Here is an 18,386-nt window from a genome sequence, read left to right on the forward strand (position 1 = left end):
ACAGCTGGGACACGTTAAGATCGAGATCCCCCTCAGCGGCCATAATGAACCTTAATGAATGGACCTACAGGGACACATGCCGGGAGATGAAAAGTAAAGAGGCGGACATGGAGAGGACAAGAAGAGGAGTAAAGAGGCTTTGTTTGATGAGAGGCTCTAAAAATGCTGCAAAAGGAAAATATGTTTTGGTGCGAGGAGGTCGAGAGGCACTCTAAATCCCAAACAGCCTGTCCTAGTAACTGAAGGCCTCTAGCATGTAGCCTAGATCCTCAGATACAGCTCCAGCCTGAAGCCCTCGACAGATTGTTAACCATCCCACGCCTGCAACGGGTGAGAGTTCAACTCAGACACTTGAAAGTGCTAGGACATAACATGCCTTTAAATAACAAAACAGGGCCAAAAATGAGCATTTATGACTTTTAAATCCCCTAACTGAATGGGCTCTGCATGTTAAATTATTTTCAGATTGACACATTAGCCAAATCAGAGCTAGTGGTCGTTAAATGTGAGCCTTTCCCAGTATCAGACAACACTTTCCCATAAACAAGTTTGCACATGGGCCATGAGGGAACAATCTGATTCAGCAAAACATCTCAAAAGTCCAGATCCTTAATCGACTCCATTATGAAGTTTCCTTCAGCCAATGTTTGATAGCCTTTATTCAGCACACAGGTGCATTCTGAACTGAGCATGCTTTGAACTAATGATGCAACAAGCCTTTTTCAGAGCAGCTTTGTTCAAGGGTGGGGAAAATGATGAGGCTTCACCACAGGGTGATGAAGTGAAGATAGGAGGACGTAGTTCAAACAAAGTGGGATGAGTTCTTACAAAATCTTCATTATTAATATGCTTTAACCATAATGAACAAGTCTGCATACCCTTAAAAACTGTATGCATATATTGGCACTAGTATCAGCTAAAAAAAGTGTTTAGATTTCGAAAAAAATCCAATATCATGCATCCCTATTTCTTTTTATTATTTTGATTGTGAAGCATCATCACAATAAATTGTGATTCACTCTTGATGCATTTCATGAAGTTGACTTTTGGATTTTTTATGTGAGTGCAGCACTGCTTCACCAGTGTTGTGAAAAGAAGGATGTTCTCAGGCATCTATTCCCTCATTCGGCTAAACACACATTTAAGTTGTGTTTAAGTATTTTTAGATCGGCGCTGCTGAGTTCGGACCTGCTGTGCCAACTCAATGTAAGCAGACGGTATTCTGGCTTTCCCTCATCAAACTCATCAAATACACAATCCAACAGCTCCAAAACGCTCAACTGTTGTTTTTGTTCAGAAAGTAAATATGAATACCTCAAGAGAATTATAAAAAAAAGTGAAAATGTCTGAAACCCCAAGATGTTGGTTACCGTAATTTTTCCTCTGAACTGTCTGTGAGTTTTTAAGCTGAAAGAAGACATTTAAAGATCCATTTTTTTAATTACTTTTAGAATAGGAAGTTGTTTTATGGTGGTATGAACGTATTTATTGTAGTTTCAGTTCACTTTTTAAAGATTCAAGAAGAAGAAGCAATTGCATAAAATTCCTGGCCTATGAAACTGGAAGTTGTATCTTCGATATTGGAAAACATGTTAGTAAAGCACCAATAAAGCAGGAAATAAGTTGTGTGTTTCACTGTAAAATGTCTACCTCACTTCATATTTTTTCAGTATTGTTGTGTTACATTCTTAATACTGCAGCTCCAGTTGTTGTGGAATAAGTCCTTGAAGATGATTACTGGCTCCAAAAGAAAAAAGCGAGTGCACGAGGGCTCAGGAATCCTTTGATATATGAACTGTTTCTTTGATAAAAGTCAAATCTATCTGCCAGGATTCATTTCCACCTTGACCACAATTTAGAAATCAAAAATAAATCCCACACAGGAACTTCTCTCCTCTGAGTGAGTTATTAAAAGCAGTGTACTTCACTTTTACTCTTTGCCAAGAGATTGTGTGTACTTGAAGCACAGCAAGCTGAGATTCTGTAATTACGGAAAATATGAGTCATTGTTTTGTTCACTTGCAAGGTATTTTGGAAGGTCTGTTGAAATTTCAGCTCCACTTCGATCAAATAAACAAAAGATATTTTAAGGATCTTTCGACTGTAAGGAGCCAGTACTGTTGGTGGCGGGGAGGAAAATGAATTTAAGTTGCACAAATCAGTCACTGATGTGTTTAAAATCCTTACAGTTTGATTGTTATCATCCACCTGATATGTCCAAACTAAAGGCTATAATTGAATATACTGACGCTTTTCATGCAGTTTCTTGACATTTTCTCTTCTGATTCTCTACAGGGCCAAGTATTTTCGAGGCAAGAAGCTGAACGGAGAGTATGAGATCCGGGTTGAGCAGGTATGGAGTTGCATCAGTTACTCAAATGACATAATTGTGTGTTTATTAGCTACAACTTTAGGGTTTAGTTAATGCAGTCAACAAACTAAAATGCTCGATCAATAAACCTTACTGAGAACAACCGGTACCTTCATACTGTGTGTTTAGTCTCTATTATGAAAGCTAGCAAAGGTTAGGTTATAGGAAACTGAAATAGGTTTCAGTTTATCACAGATAGACTGGAAATGACATCTTTGTGTATTAGCTAGATGCTAACACATGTTGGACATTGCCATTATCAGGCTAACAGAACTAGCATTGTGATCGCAGTTATCGTAACTTAGAAATACACATATATATTTATATATATATATATGCATATGTATCTATAGATATATATGAGCCAAATTAAAAAGTAAAAACATAACAAAGAACAGTTTCTTGTTAAATTTCTTAGCTAAATTATTAACTTTATCTGGGTGACTGAAATAGAAAAAGCAACCAATTTGCTAACCCTGAAAAGTGTGAACGCTGTTGCATAAACCCATAATCACTGGTCATTAGTGAGTCATTTTGTACATGCACTCCTGCACATTTCTTTCTGTATCACAGTGGTAAACGCTTCAGACATGTAGCAGTGCCGCTCTCATTTAGATCACAAACCATAGACTGTAGAAAGAATTGGACAAAGCCTCAGGCGTCTGATTACAATAGGTGGCCTCCACACTGAAATCGCTGTCTCAACTGAACTTTGGATCAACCTAATGGCAAACATGAGCTCGACTTCCTGTTGGCTAAGCTAGCACTAAAGCTAGCCTTCTGGTGGTAGCGTCTGCCTATCAAGCTATCTATCTAATTATAATTTACTCTATTATATATAATGAAGTAAATTATAATATTCTTTACTACTGTCCTGGTGAAAACTTGACCTTATGTAATAGTTTAGATAAATGCCTTTTAACTTATTTGAATGGGGCATAAAGCCAGAAGGTGATTAGGTTAGCTTAGCATAAGGACTTTAAGGTTAAAAGTTCGCTGCACATACCTGAAGATAAATATCTGCCTTTTAGCTCCTTTAAAGCTAACAATTTAACACGTTAAACTCTCATTTGTTATGTACCTACAAAAACAGAAGGTTTAAGACTGAAATTCCCCTCCATTAATATGATTAAGCTAAACTAGGCTTTTCTAATCACTTAATAGCTTTAGCCACATAGCGCTCTGACGGGCTTGTGTCAGTTTACCTTTTTAACTCTTCAGTAGACAAAAAGAAGCATTGTTTTGATCGGCATGAATTGCAATGAGAGTAACAGTGAATAAGTCTAGACGTCTAGTATTTATGGTTTGTTTTTAATGTTTAATAAACCTCAAACAAGTCTTCAGTTTTACATCTGTAAGCCATTGTTGAGACTGGAGCGCTCTTTGAAATGGAGTGGTGTTTTTTTATGAGCGAAGAAAAAAGGGACTAAAGAGCTGGACCGGTGATTTTACTGCTTGTTTGTTCAGCTCTCCACTGTTGTGGTCACATCTTCTGACTGGGACAGGGAGGGACTGGAATATCAGTTTAACATTTTCCATAAAACATATAAACTTGCATTGATTCTTTTGTAATCTTGTGGTGTCGCAGATATTGAACCCCAATAAAAGTGGCAAAGTTAACGAGGCTCCTAAAGCTGATGGTGAGGGAGACCACATGAGCCCACCAAAGCTCAGCTCCAGCTCCAGCTGACCTACTTAGATCCCCTTGGACCTTACACCATTTCCCAGAAACCCTCTGCTTTGACTATAACAAGTCAGTCGCTAATTACCTTTAGCAGCCAGGCTCTTCACAGGCTGTTTGTGCACCTCGCTGTGAGCTTCAGAACGATGGGAACCCGATCTCTGTGTGAAAAGTTGGCCACATGCTGAGATGAACCCTTTCAGGAGATGACAATAAAAGCAGCACAGGACTTTTCCCCTTTCTCTTTAATACAACTTCCTTTTTTGCTTTGTACATCTTTATCAAGCACAGATTTCAACATTGAATCAACAGTTTTAACAGAATACACAACATCTGACAAATAGTATTGATGCATTCAATTTTTACAGCTATATAAATGACATCCAGAAGAACCCGTAGACTTCTCAGCGGCTCTAAAAGTCATGTTTTAGGAAAAGAACAGGAAGGGCACATTAAACCGTTAAAAATTCAGCTATTATCATTTTTGAGATAACTGTCCTGGTTATCTATAGAAGTTTAAGTAGTTGGAATGTTGAGGGAATTTGAATTTAAATTTTCAGGAATTCTTAGTGTTTGGTTAGAAGTTTTGAAGGGGTTGCTTTGAAATTTTTTGGTACTTTCATAGGGATTTTGGAAATTTGGGGAACATTACAAATACATTTTGGAAATCTATTTGTATTTTTTCTTGTGGGAAATTAAAATTAAGAAGTTGGGGTAAATTCCCTTGGAAGATTTTTATACAATTCGTGGAAATTTTCAAAGGGAAAAAGATGCTTGGGGGTGTGGAGGTGATTATTTTCCATGGATTTGGGAGATATTTATTTGAATTTGTTTAGGGAATTTGATTAGAAAGTTTGTGTGGAGTTTGCTATAAATATTTGGGAAAATTGCTTGAAAATTTTTCCAGAATATTTTTTTGAATTTTTGGAATATGTTTGTATTTCTTGGAGTGTTTGATTTGACATTTTGGGGACGTCTGGGAAAATTTTAAGGTACTTTAAGTGGGATTTGAATTTTTAAGGACATTTTAAGGAATTTGTTTGGATGTTTAAGGATTTTTTTTTTTTGGATTTTTTTTTTTTTCATAAATTTCCTTGGATATGGGAGAAATTGATTTTTAATTTATTTGGGAATTTGTTTCAAAATGTTGGTTAGAATTTTCTTATTAATTTTGGGAAACTTTTTTACATCAATTTTTATGGAATCTTTGGAATATTTAGGCCTTTTCAAAGAGTTTCACTGAAACATTTAGGGAATGCTTTAATGGACTCTTTAAAAAAGGTGTGTAAAGAATTTTCACTGACTTGTTTGTAATTTCTTGGAGGTTTTAAAGTATTTAGGGGGACTTTTATGTGTTTTGGAAAGTTAATGATTTTAAAGGATATACATTTATAGTTTTGCAGTAAGATATGTGGTGGAAATTCTTATTTTTCAAAGACATAGGTTAGGTTTTAAACCTATCAGGTCCCTGTGATCCCAAATAAGTGGGCGAGCCTAAAAATACATTCTAAACAAAAGCACGGGTCTCAGGAAGTTAAAGCACTCTTGAGATAATACATTTACAGGCATGGGATGCACATGAGCCCTGTAATCTTGACCTTTGATTGAGGAAGGTTTTAGTCATAAATTGCAATGACTTGTTGTCTAAATAATTTGCATGAAAATGAGAGACTTAACAGATTTAAAATTGTGGGAAGAAGATGCATTTCTTGTAAGGAATGAATAAAGTATCTCTATTTTGGTTCACATAGTCTTCTGTCAAGCTGACTGTGTGGGAAAAAAAAGTTGAGTTTTGATCAAAAAGCCCAAAAAATAAAATCTGCTCTTGAATGGCCCTCATCCAACATATGCTCGCTGTCATCAATCATACTCGTTCTGTTGAAGCCCTTTGAACCAGCGCTCTCAATCCTCAAACGAACACAACTCTCCTCCGTCTTACTGCTGCCATATAAGGTGCCATCTTTAGACTACAGCACAGACTCACTCAACATGTGATTCTGCAGTGTGGAGGCCTGATGCCAGCCTGTATGAAACAGAAATAGGAAGAGAAAACAGCCAGAGTGGCTTTGATTCCTCCATGTAATATCAGTCATTAAAGCTGCCCTTTGCCTTCCCAAGCCACTGCCCATTGTTGTGGATCTTTCTGTCTCATTTACATGACCCACTTTGAAGTTACATTTGGCAGGCGCCTGAGGTCCAGTGTCCACCGGGTAACTCCTTTTATCCTCTAAACAGATCCTCATGGGAGCACTGGTGGGGGCTCTGAGCTCTGATAATAAAAACAGACTGGAAGCTGTTGATTTCTGCAAAAGGATAAAACATGTTTAATAGTTTTTGATGCTTTAAGTGCCAAAACAGTTCAAGAAATCCTGTTAGATAAGTTTAACAGTGTAACTTCATATTCCAAACAAAAACAGTGAGAGTTGTAAAGAGAAGCCCCACTGACAGATCATTTCAGAGCCAATTACAGAATGTTCTCTTGGATGAGTAAAACTTGGAGTTGTAAATAAGCCTCTTTTACTCTCACTCCGTGTCAGTTCATCTCTTGTGGTTTCTAAAGGGGGAGTAATGTGCAGTTACATCAGGTCAGTGCTTGTAAATCAAAAGTTTGTAGATCACGAGATCCAGAAATAACATCACTACCAGTGAAAACAGGAACAACAAGACAAGGCTTTTAACATGGTATGTTTCTCTTCTTCCTTCACAGTCTTATAAATCTGGTGACAGAACAGACAAGTATTATGATAGGGGATGCAAAAGGAGGTCTTAAATGCTGTTCAGTCTGGAAATTGTTGCAAAGTAATTTCTAAGGCTTTGGGACTCCAGCAAACCATTGTGAGAGCTATTGTCCACAAATGGAAAAAACTTGGAACAGCAGTGAACCTTCCCAGCAGTGGTTGACTACATCAACTACTCAACCAGGAAGTCACAAAAGAACCCAGAACTTGTAAAGTCCTGCAGGCCTCACTGACCAGTTAAGGTCAGTGTTCATGATTCAACAATAAGAAAGGGATTGGGCAAAAATGGCCGTCTCACATTTGCCAAAAAACATCTTGATGAGCTAACATCATACCAACAGTCAAACATGGTGGTGGTAGTGTGATGGCCTGGGGCTGCTTTGCTGCTTCAGGACCTGGACAACTTTCTCTGATGGATGGAACCATGGATTCTACTGTCTACCAGAAAATCCTGGAGGAGCATGTCCAACCATCAGTTTGTGACCTTAAGCTCAAGCCGTTTGGGTTATGCAGCAGGACATTGTGGCAGTTGCTAACCCAGCTGAAAGGGGGTCAGCATTTATTGCCTCCAGAGAGTTGGGGTGCGGGGTTTGCACCCCATGTCCTGAAACCACATTGCACATGAACACCTACGAATTTAAGCGAACCAGGCATTTGTGAATGCCTTGGATGCTGCCATCCGTGTCTGTCAATGGTGAGAGTATGGAGGACATTGTGGAGCAGTTCACCTACCTTAGCAGCGTAATCCAGCAGTCTTGGTTCCAGTCTTACTATACTCTTGTGAGGCCTGAGACTTTGGCTGATGGCTAGAGGCATCGACTGGAATTCTTTGTGGCAGCTTCTCATTGGCGCATCTTTGTTTATCGTTGGCAAGACTGTGTCTAATGCTGACAAGCTCAGCAGAGCGGGTGAGGGTCAGCTTCCTGATACGGGACCAGTAGCTGCACTAATACGGGCACCTGGCGCTCTTTCTAGGGCCTGATCCAGCTCATACTGGGTTCTCAGCAACTGGTGGGCTGGTCTAGACGCCAGGGGCGACCATGTTCATCATGGATGGGGCAGCAGGGAGGAGACCTGGAGAGATGGGGAATGGGCCTGGTACCGGCCTAGATGATGGCTATCAGGAAGCCAGAGCAGTACAGAACCCTTTTTTTTCCCCTCAATTTACTTCTCTATCCACTGCAAAAACTACTAATAATGACTTTAACTGGCTAGTAAATTTGGCCCACCTAGCACCAGTCGTTTAGCAGACTAATCCCTAACCTTAGCTTAGTGTATGATGGTGTCTCTGCTAATGAAAGATCATCTGAGGTTGGTCAGAGTATGCATGGTTGATGTGGTACTTTTTACATTTTTACTGTCTTTTGGGAAAAAAATCAAAATGCAAGCTTGCTAACGGCGATCAGCATTATCTCAGGCCAACAAATCTCTGCCAAACACTGCCTGCCTGCTTCCCACAAGCTCTGCAGAGTCATAAATACTGCAATTTACACAATTGGACAAATTAGGCGATCACATTTGAAGAGGTCTCTTGTTTGAGAAAGAACAAGAGGCAGTTCTTCAGCCTTACTTGACCATGTGGGGTTTTTGTCGCCCAGGGCAACATCTGCTCTGCAGAGACATGACCTCAGCTCAGTGCATTCTACTTTCTGCTGCAGTGATGGCAGCTCTCAAGCAGTTTGCTTTATATTATCTGTACCAGTACTTTGGCAGGTATTTGCACACTACACAGGACGTCTTGGCAGGAGCTCTCTCAAGGCTGGTGATCGGGTTTGGTTGTTGTTGATCCTATTGCCCTGTGGCATGTAGCATCTGTCTTGGATTACAACATTTAGTGCCTCAATAGATTATCCCACTGCTGTACAAGGTGGTAGTGATTAGGACCAAATACTTCTCTGTGGTGCACTTGAATGGTCCACTGTATTTCAGAATTCTCAATTGCATCAGTATGGGATTCAGCAGAGCTTATCAAGAATCACATAAAGGACAAAACCCAGTCAACCCTAGGGGTGGACAATCTGGACCAAAAGCCATATCTTCGTTTTTTTTAGCTAAATGTCATACACTTTCAGGATATCTTGATATTTTCTCCTATGAGGAAATAATAAATTCAGTAAAAGGGGGTTGAATACCTTTTATAGGCACTGTATCTTAACCCTCCTGTGTCAGGGGCATTTTTAACCCTTTTGGAGTGTTTCTTGTACATAACTGTGGTTGTGTTGATGCATACGGCATACATTTTGCTAACACACATGCACACCACACTATGACATCCCTAGAACACTCCTGAAATATTTTTGTTTTAGATATTTTTATTGAATTGTTCTGCAGTGCATGATATAAAAACAATAAAAAATAAAAAATTTAAAGGTATTTCACCAAGGAATGAGAAAAAGAAATCAAACTCCAATGACATTGTATTCAAAAAATTTTAGAATGGGATTCAATGGGATAAAAAATGCTCTTAAGGACACAGGTGTGTTAAAGACTAGAATTTTTTATCCTGAAATAACAAAATTCACCCAAATATACACACCCCTAGCAAAATGTATGCCTGTGCATCAACACAACCAAAGTTATCCACAGAAAACAGCCCAAAAGCACAGTTCTTTTTTTTGTACCATGAAAGAAAGTGGTCAGCCTGAAACTCTATATACTTTACTGAGGTCATTTTCACACCTTCAGGGACCCTAAAGGGGCTTACCAGCTCTCTCCCCATGATTTTGGCCCTGAACATGACCCTGCCACCTCCTTGCTGTTGTTGCAGCCTGGTGGCCACCCACCAACCATCTACTGCTCCTCCATCTGGACCATCTAGGGTTGCCCGGCACTCATCAGTAAACAAGACTGTTTGAAAATGAGTCTTCATGTATTTCTTGGCCCACTGCAACCATTTCTGCTTGTGAGCATTGGTTAGGGGTGGCCGAATAGTAGGTTTATGCACGACTGCAAGCCTCTGGAGGATCCTACACCTTGAGGTTGGTGGGACTCCAGAGCCACCAGCAGCTTCAAATACCTGTTTGCTGCTTTGTAATGACATTTCAGCAGATGCTCTCTTAATCTGATGAATTTGTCTGGCAGAAACCTTCCTCATTGACTTTATCTGCACCAATCTGTGCTCTGAATCAGCCACAAATTTCTTCACAGTACTATGCTCACGCTTAATTTTTTTATTAAATATCTAATGTTTTCATACCTTGTCCAAGGAATTGCACTATTTGATATTTTTTAGCAACAGAGATCCTTTTTCTTTCCCATATTGCTGAAACCTGTGGCCTGCTTAATAATGTGGAACGTCCTTCTTAAGTAGTTTTCCTTTAATGGGGCTCACCTAACTAATTATCACAGGTGTCTGAGATTGATTTCAGTGATCCAAAGAGCCCTGAGACACAATACATCCATGAGTTTAACTGAAAAACTAAAAATAGATTGTTTATGACACTAAAATCTAATTATAAATAATGTGGTGTAATGGCATTCATAAATAAAATTGAAATGATTCATTAATGTATAATATTTCTATGTCAGTCTTTATTGTGGGGTATTTTTACCCTTGGGACAAAGGTGTCACACTTTTAATACAATCTGACACTACATAAAAAATAAAACTAGTTAGAAATCAAAGTTTCTGCCAATCTTTGACACTCCCAGGCTCTGATAATCCCATCAAAAAAAAAAAAAATCATTTTGCATGTATGAGATGGAAATAAATGTGATTTTTGTGTTTTTTTTTTGTTTTGTTTTAAATAAAAATCAATTTCCAATTACAAAAACTGGTATTTAAGGGTTAAAAATATTGAAACATAATGAGTATTTGCTATGTATGGTGACAACTGAAGCTACTAATACTATTTATAAAAAAAATGGAATGATACATTAAATTTTCTATTGCAGTCTTTATTTGGGATATTTTTTACCCTTTGGGACACTTTTAAGCCATGCAGGAGCATTAAAATTGCCACCCATTGCCCACCCCTAGTCTGCCCTGTAGCTAAAAGTCAGATTTCCATGGTTTATTCTTCCTTATCATTTATGCACTGAATGGAAAGGCTTTACTTAATAACTCTATTTTAAACAAGCTCTTTCTTAACATTTGTTTGCACATCCTTAATCTTAAAGTGAATTTAAAACTTTGAGAAATAAAACAGCTTTTTTTGCAACATTATAATTAGAGTTGTGTCTTTTTGGTCTGTAAAGGATTTTCGCAGTGACACTGAAGAACTGCACCAGTAAAAAGAGACAATTTTCTTTCAGAGAAAAACATTCTATTTTTGTAAGGGAGGAAACCACACAATAAGAGGTTTAATCTTGGAAAGACCATTTTATTATTAGCCATTCCTGTTTGTTCTACTTGGGACAAGGTCAGTGTCACAAGGAATGTAATTTGTGCAGAGTTAGAAAGAAAGTCCAGTAAGGTGTTATGGAGTAGATCTGCATAAAGACTCCTGGGAAAATCTATTTTATTATTTTCTTCTGAGTTTACTGGCTGCTTGTGAAACATCAAGGAATTACTATAATACTTTATCAGTTATTCAGTACGTTTTTGGTTAATTGTGAGCCATCACGTACATGAATATATCAGAACATTTCCAGGTGTAGATGTATACCTTTTCTCTGCCGGCAGTACTCACAACCTCAGCTTGTATGTGCCTTTCATGTATTCATTCATTTCCTCAGTTTTGTTGCTGATGGTCTTAGTGTTTTTATGGATTACAAAAAGGTACCATAATAATGCAATTCTTCTTCATTATTAGCTACAATATCAAACTGAGCATTCAGGTTTTCTTTGCAGCACTAGGCTTTGTCGTCTTTTTTCTCTGCAGAAAGATATCAGAGAATGATTTCACATTGTGTGCAAAGTTCATCCTCACCAAACTTTCCCAGTTATTTTTGGCGAAGACAAAAGACCCTGTTTACAGTTTGACTCATGACCACATGAAAGGCACCTTAACCACCTGAACCTCAGGGACACGGGTTCGTCCAAATCTAAATATATCCACCAAGATTCCAGATGAGCTGCTGTCAAGTGGTGTTTACTGTGCTGTCCACACGTTCACATGGACGGGTAGTCAGGACAAACCTGCAGGGACAAATGAGGATTGTCTGCAGATTATTTTAGTATAATTCACATCATCTTTATTCACATAGGGAATGTTATGAAGCAAGCAAACTTTTGCCATACATTGTAGCGCTAAGCTAATTTGCCATGCCGTCCCTAAAGGAGCCTCTAAGATACATAAAAAATAAGCTATCATCCAAGGCGTTTTTGTTTTAGGTGTTGCTTTTGATCAGGAGATTGACAAACACTTTAAGATGAAAAAGAGTCCATAAAACTGTAATTGTAGATCGGTACAGTCTCTAATTAGCTTCTCACTTGCCATTTTCACATGCTTCTCAAATTTTGGGTTGGAATGGAATGCAACGCCAAGATACTTTCCTGGCTTCCGATGAAAACCAAACCCTAGAAGAAAACCAAAAAGATACTGTTGTCTTCATGTAAAGTATAAGCTAGGACTTCTTAAACCATGCTGCTTTGATCTGTAGATTATATGAAAGCTGTGCTGAAACTGACAAACTGTCCTATCAGACACTTAAAGGATTGTATCGTCTGCATACGACTGAAAGTCAGTTTCAAGACAGGACTGTGGAAAGTTACTTGTGTAAAAAGTGAAAAGAAGAGGACCAAGAACAGACCTCTGTGGGACTCCTGTCCTTAGAAAAGATGACCAGGAAACAGTAACTTGATTTAATTTTCTTTCTTTCCTTTTTTTTTTTAAATTAATGTCCTCTTTGATACTATGAGAACAAAAAACAAGGCTTAGATGACCTCGTTTCAAATCATCCTGTGATGCTTTCAAATCACTAATTGTTTTAACAATTTTATCATATTTTTAAAATAGAATATAGTTAATGTTTTACTAGATGAACTAGGAAGAGCTGGATTGACACTGGTGTCTGCTTTCTTGTACACAAACATCTTTTAATGTTGACAAAATATTTTGACTACTTGAGCAAAATATGACAACTCATCTTATTTTCTTTAAACCATTTCCGTGTAGCTTTCCCTGCATGCTTCAGGTCATTGTTTTTCTGGAAACTATCTTCTCTCAAGCCATAATTCTCTTGCAGACTGAATAATATTTTGATACATTCATTCTACCCGCTACCTTTATTAGCCCTCCAGGGCTGACTGCCAAAAAGCACCCCCAAAGCATGATGCTGCCAACGCTGTGTGGGGATGGTGTGTTTGAGGTGATGTGCTATGCTTGATGCCCCCCAAACATAATCTCTTGACAGATGACCAATCAGTACTAGATCAGTAACTTTTCTCTAAGTTGCTTAAGTGTTCTTTTGTCTTCATGGTGTAATGGTAGCCAGGAATACCGGCCCACCTCTGTCTTTTTACTGTCAGGCAATTTTAAATCTTGCAGATGCTACTATATAGTACAACTGCCAGGTGGTGGTTCTACTTTGGTAGTAAATAAATACATCTTGAAAACAATAGATGTTGCCCAGCCTTACTAGTACATCAGCTGTTGTTGTGGCTGAGCTTGATCTGTTCCCTCAAGCTTCTTTACTCTGTTAGGCATGAGATCTAGTAAATCAAAAACATACTGGCTCTAATAATTCTGTCCCTTTTAATAGGTTGCCTCAAAGCAGTTCATAATTCTGCCTGAATGCAGGTCAACAGATGAGAAGAATCAGCTCTGGAGGCAGTTGTCCCTTGTATCAGTTCCTGTTTTCCTTTCCCAGGGCGAGAGCAGCTCCAAGACAAGTGTCTGAATGTGTTACCCTGATGGTAACCATGGTGCTGTGAAAAGACCTCCTGTCCTGGCTTCTGGGCCTGTGCCCCACACCAGTCACTTCATCTATTACCACCCAATGACAGTCGTGGTCTGCGCTCCTCTTGCGCTGAACCGGCCAATCAGAAACGGTGTGGAATCTTCTGTTCCCTGCCAATGCGTTGCCCACTCTCTGGATTTATCTGGCTGCAAGAGTCAACGTAGGCCCCTGTGTTTGGGATTTTTGAAGGAGATAAAATGATGAAGTATGTGAGCATTTCTGAGTCTGTTTCTCTCAGAGGAGGGCATCAGAAGAAGAGAAAGGGAGCCAAGTGCATGTCCTTGAGGCACATAGTGAGTGAGTGGCGCCTTGTTGTCCCCTAAATAAGATTACGGCATTTACTCACCCCCTGCTCTTCCTCTGAGAGTGCAACACAAAAAATAAAAGAGATGGGTGTTTTTTCTCTTGGCAGAAAACCCCCAGTTTCGTTATGTTGGTGCATTCTTTTCTCAACCAACTCACTCCCCCATACAGAGTTTACACGGGCCGCAGCTCCGGATGAAAGGGAACTTTATCTCGGAGAGAATATTGTTGATAATATTTCCGTTTTATGTAGATGAAAGCTCATGTAAAGCTCGGTAAAGCAGGCTTAAAGTCTCAGAGGATGATCACAGCATGAGAATGTGTAGATAGCGATTGACTTAACTTGCTATGCAAATTGGCTTGAGCTGGGTTGAGTAGAGGGTCAGCTGGAGGATTTGCTCCCATCCCTATGCATGTTGACATCTGTAAGGGCTGATATAGATGAGATGGGTTTGTTTGTCCAGGCTGATGGGGCCTCTAAAGCAGAGCTTTCAGCAGGTTTGTGTTGTTTTCATGCTTTCACAGAATCAGCTGATAAATAACTCTTTCTCTGGCTAGCTTTAATGTTTTTGTGCCAATCAAACATTCAAGTTAAGATGAAGTTAAAGATAATGTGTTTCAAGATAAACCAATGGAAATAAGTGATAGATATGCATGTCCCCGAAGTGGGGATAGTCAATTAGTTACCCCTATAAATCAAAAGTAAACCCATTTTCAAAAAAGTTGGAACACACAAGATTTTGAAATGTTTCTGTTGGAATTTGTGCCCATTCATTCTGTAGAGCATTTATGAGGTCAGGCACTGATGTTGAGTAAAAAGACCTGGCTCTCAGTCTTCTTTCCAGTTCATCCCAAAGGTGCTGGATGGGGTTGAGGTCGGGGCTCTGCAATCAAGTTCTATCACATCAATTATGTCTTCATAGTCCTTGCTTTGTCGGACTAGAAAAGAGCCTTCCCAAAACTGTTGTCACAAAATTTGAAGCTTAGTGTTGTCCAAAATGCTTTGGTATGCTGAAGCATTAAGATTGCCCTTCACTGGAGATAAGGGGCCTAGCCCTGACGATTATCTCTCCTCCACCAAACTTCACAGCTGGTACAGTACAGCCAAATTTTGCACTGATTTGCCTTGCCAAATATGGGGCCCATGGAAGCCAGCGAAATCAGGATCTATTGCTGGGATATTTTATTTTTAACCTGAATCAATCACCCTTAACAGAGCAAAAAAAAGATTAATTTTATTAATGCTGTAGTACAATATTGTCTTTTTCAAGATCTAAATCCATTTTCTTTAAACAGAATTATCTTTTTAGGTAAAAATAACAATGTGAATGAGCGCATTGAACTAAACCATTTGGAAAGTAATGTCAGACAGCAAGATGCAAAAAAATAAAGTAGATGAAATGGTGACAACTTAAGTGGAAATATAATGCAAAAATGGACGACAAGTGGCAGAAGAGTGGTTAATAGTGGCAAAAATGGGCTAAAAGTGGAGAAATGGCTAAAATAGGTTGCAAGTGACTAAAGTAGTGAATATTGGTTAAAAGTGTTTTAAAAGTGGCGAAAATGGGCTAAAAATGTTAAAGAATTGGTGAAAATGGGTTAGAAGAGGCAAATTGATCAAAATTGGCAAGAAAGTGGCAAAAATTGGGTTTTGAAGTGGCTTAAAGTATGTTTGAAGTGGCAGGAAAGTGGTTAACACAGATTAAAAGTGTCAAAAAATGGTGAAAATTGGTTAAAAATGGCAAAAAGTGGATATTGGCTAAATGTATCAGAAACGGGGCAAAAAATGGCTAAAAATGGTTGCAAGTGGTGAAAATTGGTCTTTTAAAAAAGTGGTGAAAATGGGCTAGAAATGATTTAACCCCCTAAAGCCTGTTGTATCATATTTGATACATACTTTTATGATAACTCTATCTAATCAATATGATCAATAAATTACTAAAAAAAAATCCTGAATACAATCTGATAAATGATAAAGATGCCCTCAAGTGGATTATCAGTTACTAAAAACACCTAATGTATCAAATGAGACACAAAATTATAGATGTTAAATTTTATGGAAATTTTGAGTTTTTTGGATTTTAGTCGAAAGTGAAATAAACATTTCAGTTCCAAAAAATGAGAATTTTCTGGCTATAATTTGTGTTTTCAGGGTTAAGGGGTTAATGGTGAAAATGGGTTGTGAGTTGTGAGGTTAAAATTGGCGAGAAAAGTGGCAAAAATTGGCCACAAATGGCAAAAAACGGCTGCTAAAACAGGGTCTTGTCTGAGATGGACTAATTTAATGTGGAGAAGTGTTCTGTGGTGCTACAAGTCCACATCTAGTTCTCTAGGCTGATGAGAAAAAGCAACATCAGGACCACTATAAACAAAAAGTTCAAAAGCTAGCATCTGTGGTAGTTTTGGGATGTATTAGTGCCCATGGCATGGTAGCTTTTAATACTGGGAGGTACATGCAGGTTCTGGAGCAACATACCCATCCAGATGAAAGTCAATGAATATACTGCATTTCACACAGAGTGCAAGTCTACTTTTTCAGTCATACCGTACCAATACTGTCAAATAAACAATGGGAGCAGGCTGGAAGAAGCACTGTTACAGCCTACTTCAGCAAAGTAAATGCTGATGGTAACAAACTGAGAAGAGGAAATATATTTCATAACACTGAAGAAATCTTGTATTTTGTGTTTACATGTGGTACATAATTAAAAAATTAAAAGGTCCTTATTTTGAGGTTTGAAAATCTGATCATCCTTTTATTCCAAGCTGACCAAATTAAGTCCAACATCTACTATTAGCTCCTGTTTTGGTCCCAAGCACCTCTTAAGGAAATATCTCTTAGCTTTTTTCCTTTAGCTCATCCATATGTCTGCTGGTTGATTTTGACCGGAAAGCTCATGGTAGATTTATCCAAACTCTTGCTCATCTGTCTTTTGCTTCATGAGAATAATTGTATAGAACTGAGACAATACTTTAAACTAAAATGAAAAGCTAAAAATGCTTAACAGGCTGCCAAAGTTGTCAGGTTGAGTTGCCACATTCCCATTACTCAAATTGAGAATAGGGAATGTTGAAATGATGTGAGACATTTTTTACAATCAGAAGAGTTTTTACAAGAGCTTCACACAGTTGGTATAAATGTAAACCAAGTGTAAAGGGTTAAATGTGACACGGCCCAGCTTTAACTTCTTTGTTTATGTAGCCAGTCGAGGATTTCATCCACTGACCCTCCAGTCACAAACTGTTTCTTTGATTAGCAGACTGCCACATGTTATTAGCCATGTGCTGTACACGTGTGCAGGCTTCAACCCAAAATGCAATGTGTCCTTTTAAGAAGGAATTTTCTTCCTGAGTGTGGTTGGAAAAATACCTGAACAGCATCCAAAACAAACTAAGCCTCCTTAAGATATATGGCACAAAAAGCTGCAGCCATGCAGGAAATGAAAACGTGATGTGGACGTTGTTTTTAAATGTGGATGTGATTTCTTCAGGTGTCGTCTGTTTTGAATAAATTACATTGATGTGATTTTGGTCATTTTAGGCCAGGCTCTGGCAAACAGATTGACACAGTAATGATCTCAAAGGCAGCATTCCCTGGTCATGTGACAACCGTTAGATGCTTTAACCCCTCTTAAATTCTATTCTATCATATTTGTTACACACTTATGAGATCTTTTTCTAATCAACATGATCAATAAATTACTTAAAATCCTTTTGAGAACAATCAGATAAATAATAAAAAAATGTCCTCCAGTTGGTAATCAGCTGCCAAAAATGCCTAATATATCAAATGTGATACAAGAAAACGTAAAAAAAAACAAACAAAACAAAAACAAACAGCTGTGTATCTGTATCTTTTTCAAACCTGAGTAATAATCACTCTTATCACAGCAACAAAAAATAGTTTTATTTATAAATGCCATCGTACAATATAACCTTTTCCAAGATGTGAACCCCTTTCCTTTAAACAGAATTACCTTTTTTTTTGATAATAATAACAATGTGAATGGGCACATCGAACTAAACTATTTGGAAAGTAATGTCATACAGCAAGATGCCAGAAAATAAAGTAGAGGAAATGGTGACAACTGAAGTGGAAATACAATGGAAAAAATGGACGACAAGTGGCATAAAAGTAGCTAAACATAGGGAAAAATGGCTTAAGTGGGTTGCAAGTGGTGAAAATTGGTTAAATGTACTTTAAAAAAGTGGAAAAAGTGGGCAAGAAATGATAAAAACTGGTGAAAATTGATTAAAGGTGTTCTTAAAAAAAGGTGGTGAAAATGGGCTAGAAATGATTTTAAAATAGTGAAAATGTGTTTTAAGTTGCAGAAATTGTTGAAAATTGGTTAAAAGTGGGTAAAAAATGGCTTAAATGGGTTGTAAGTGAAAAATGTGGTGAATATTGGTTAAAAGTGTATTAGAAAGCAGTAAAAAAGGGCTTAAAATG

The 18,386-nt window shown here is 38.1% G+C and overlaps 1 protein-coding gene across 1 annotated transcript in view; it reads left to right on the forward strand.

Moving 5' to 3' along the window:
• LOC121505830 (synapsin-3-like) overlaps positions 1-18,386 on the forward strand; it is a 158,227-nt gene that overhangs the window by 33,817 nt on the left and 106,024 nt on the right. Inside the window, exon 3 of the mRNA XM_041781382.1 lies at positions 2,296-2,353. Within this exon, the coding sequence (XP_041637316.1) occupies positions 2,296-2,353 (58 nt within the window). The remainder of the gene's footprint in view (positions 1-2,295; positions 2,354-18,386) is intronic.

Source organism: Cheilinus undulatus, linkage group 23, assembly GCF_018320785.1.
Source record: "Cheilinus undulatus linkage group 23, ASM1832078v1, whole genome shotgun sequence".
Lineage (NCBI taxonomy): Eukaryota > Metazoa > Chordata > Actinopteri > Labriformes > Labridae > Cheilinus > Cheilinus undulatus.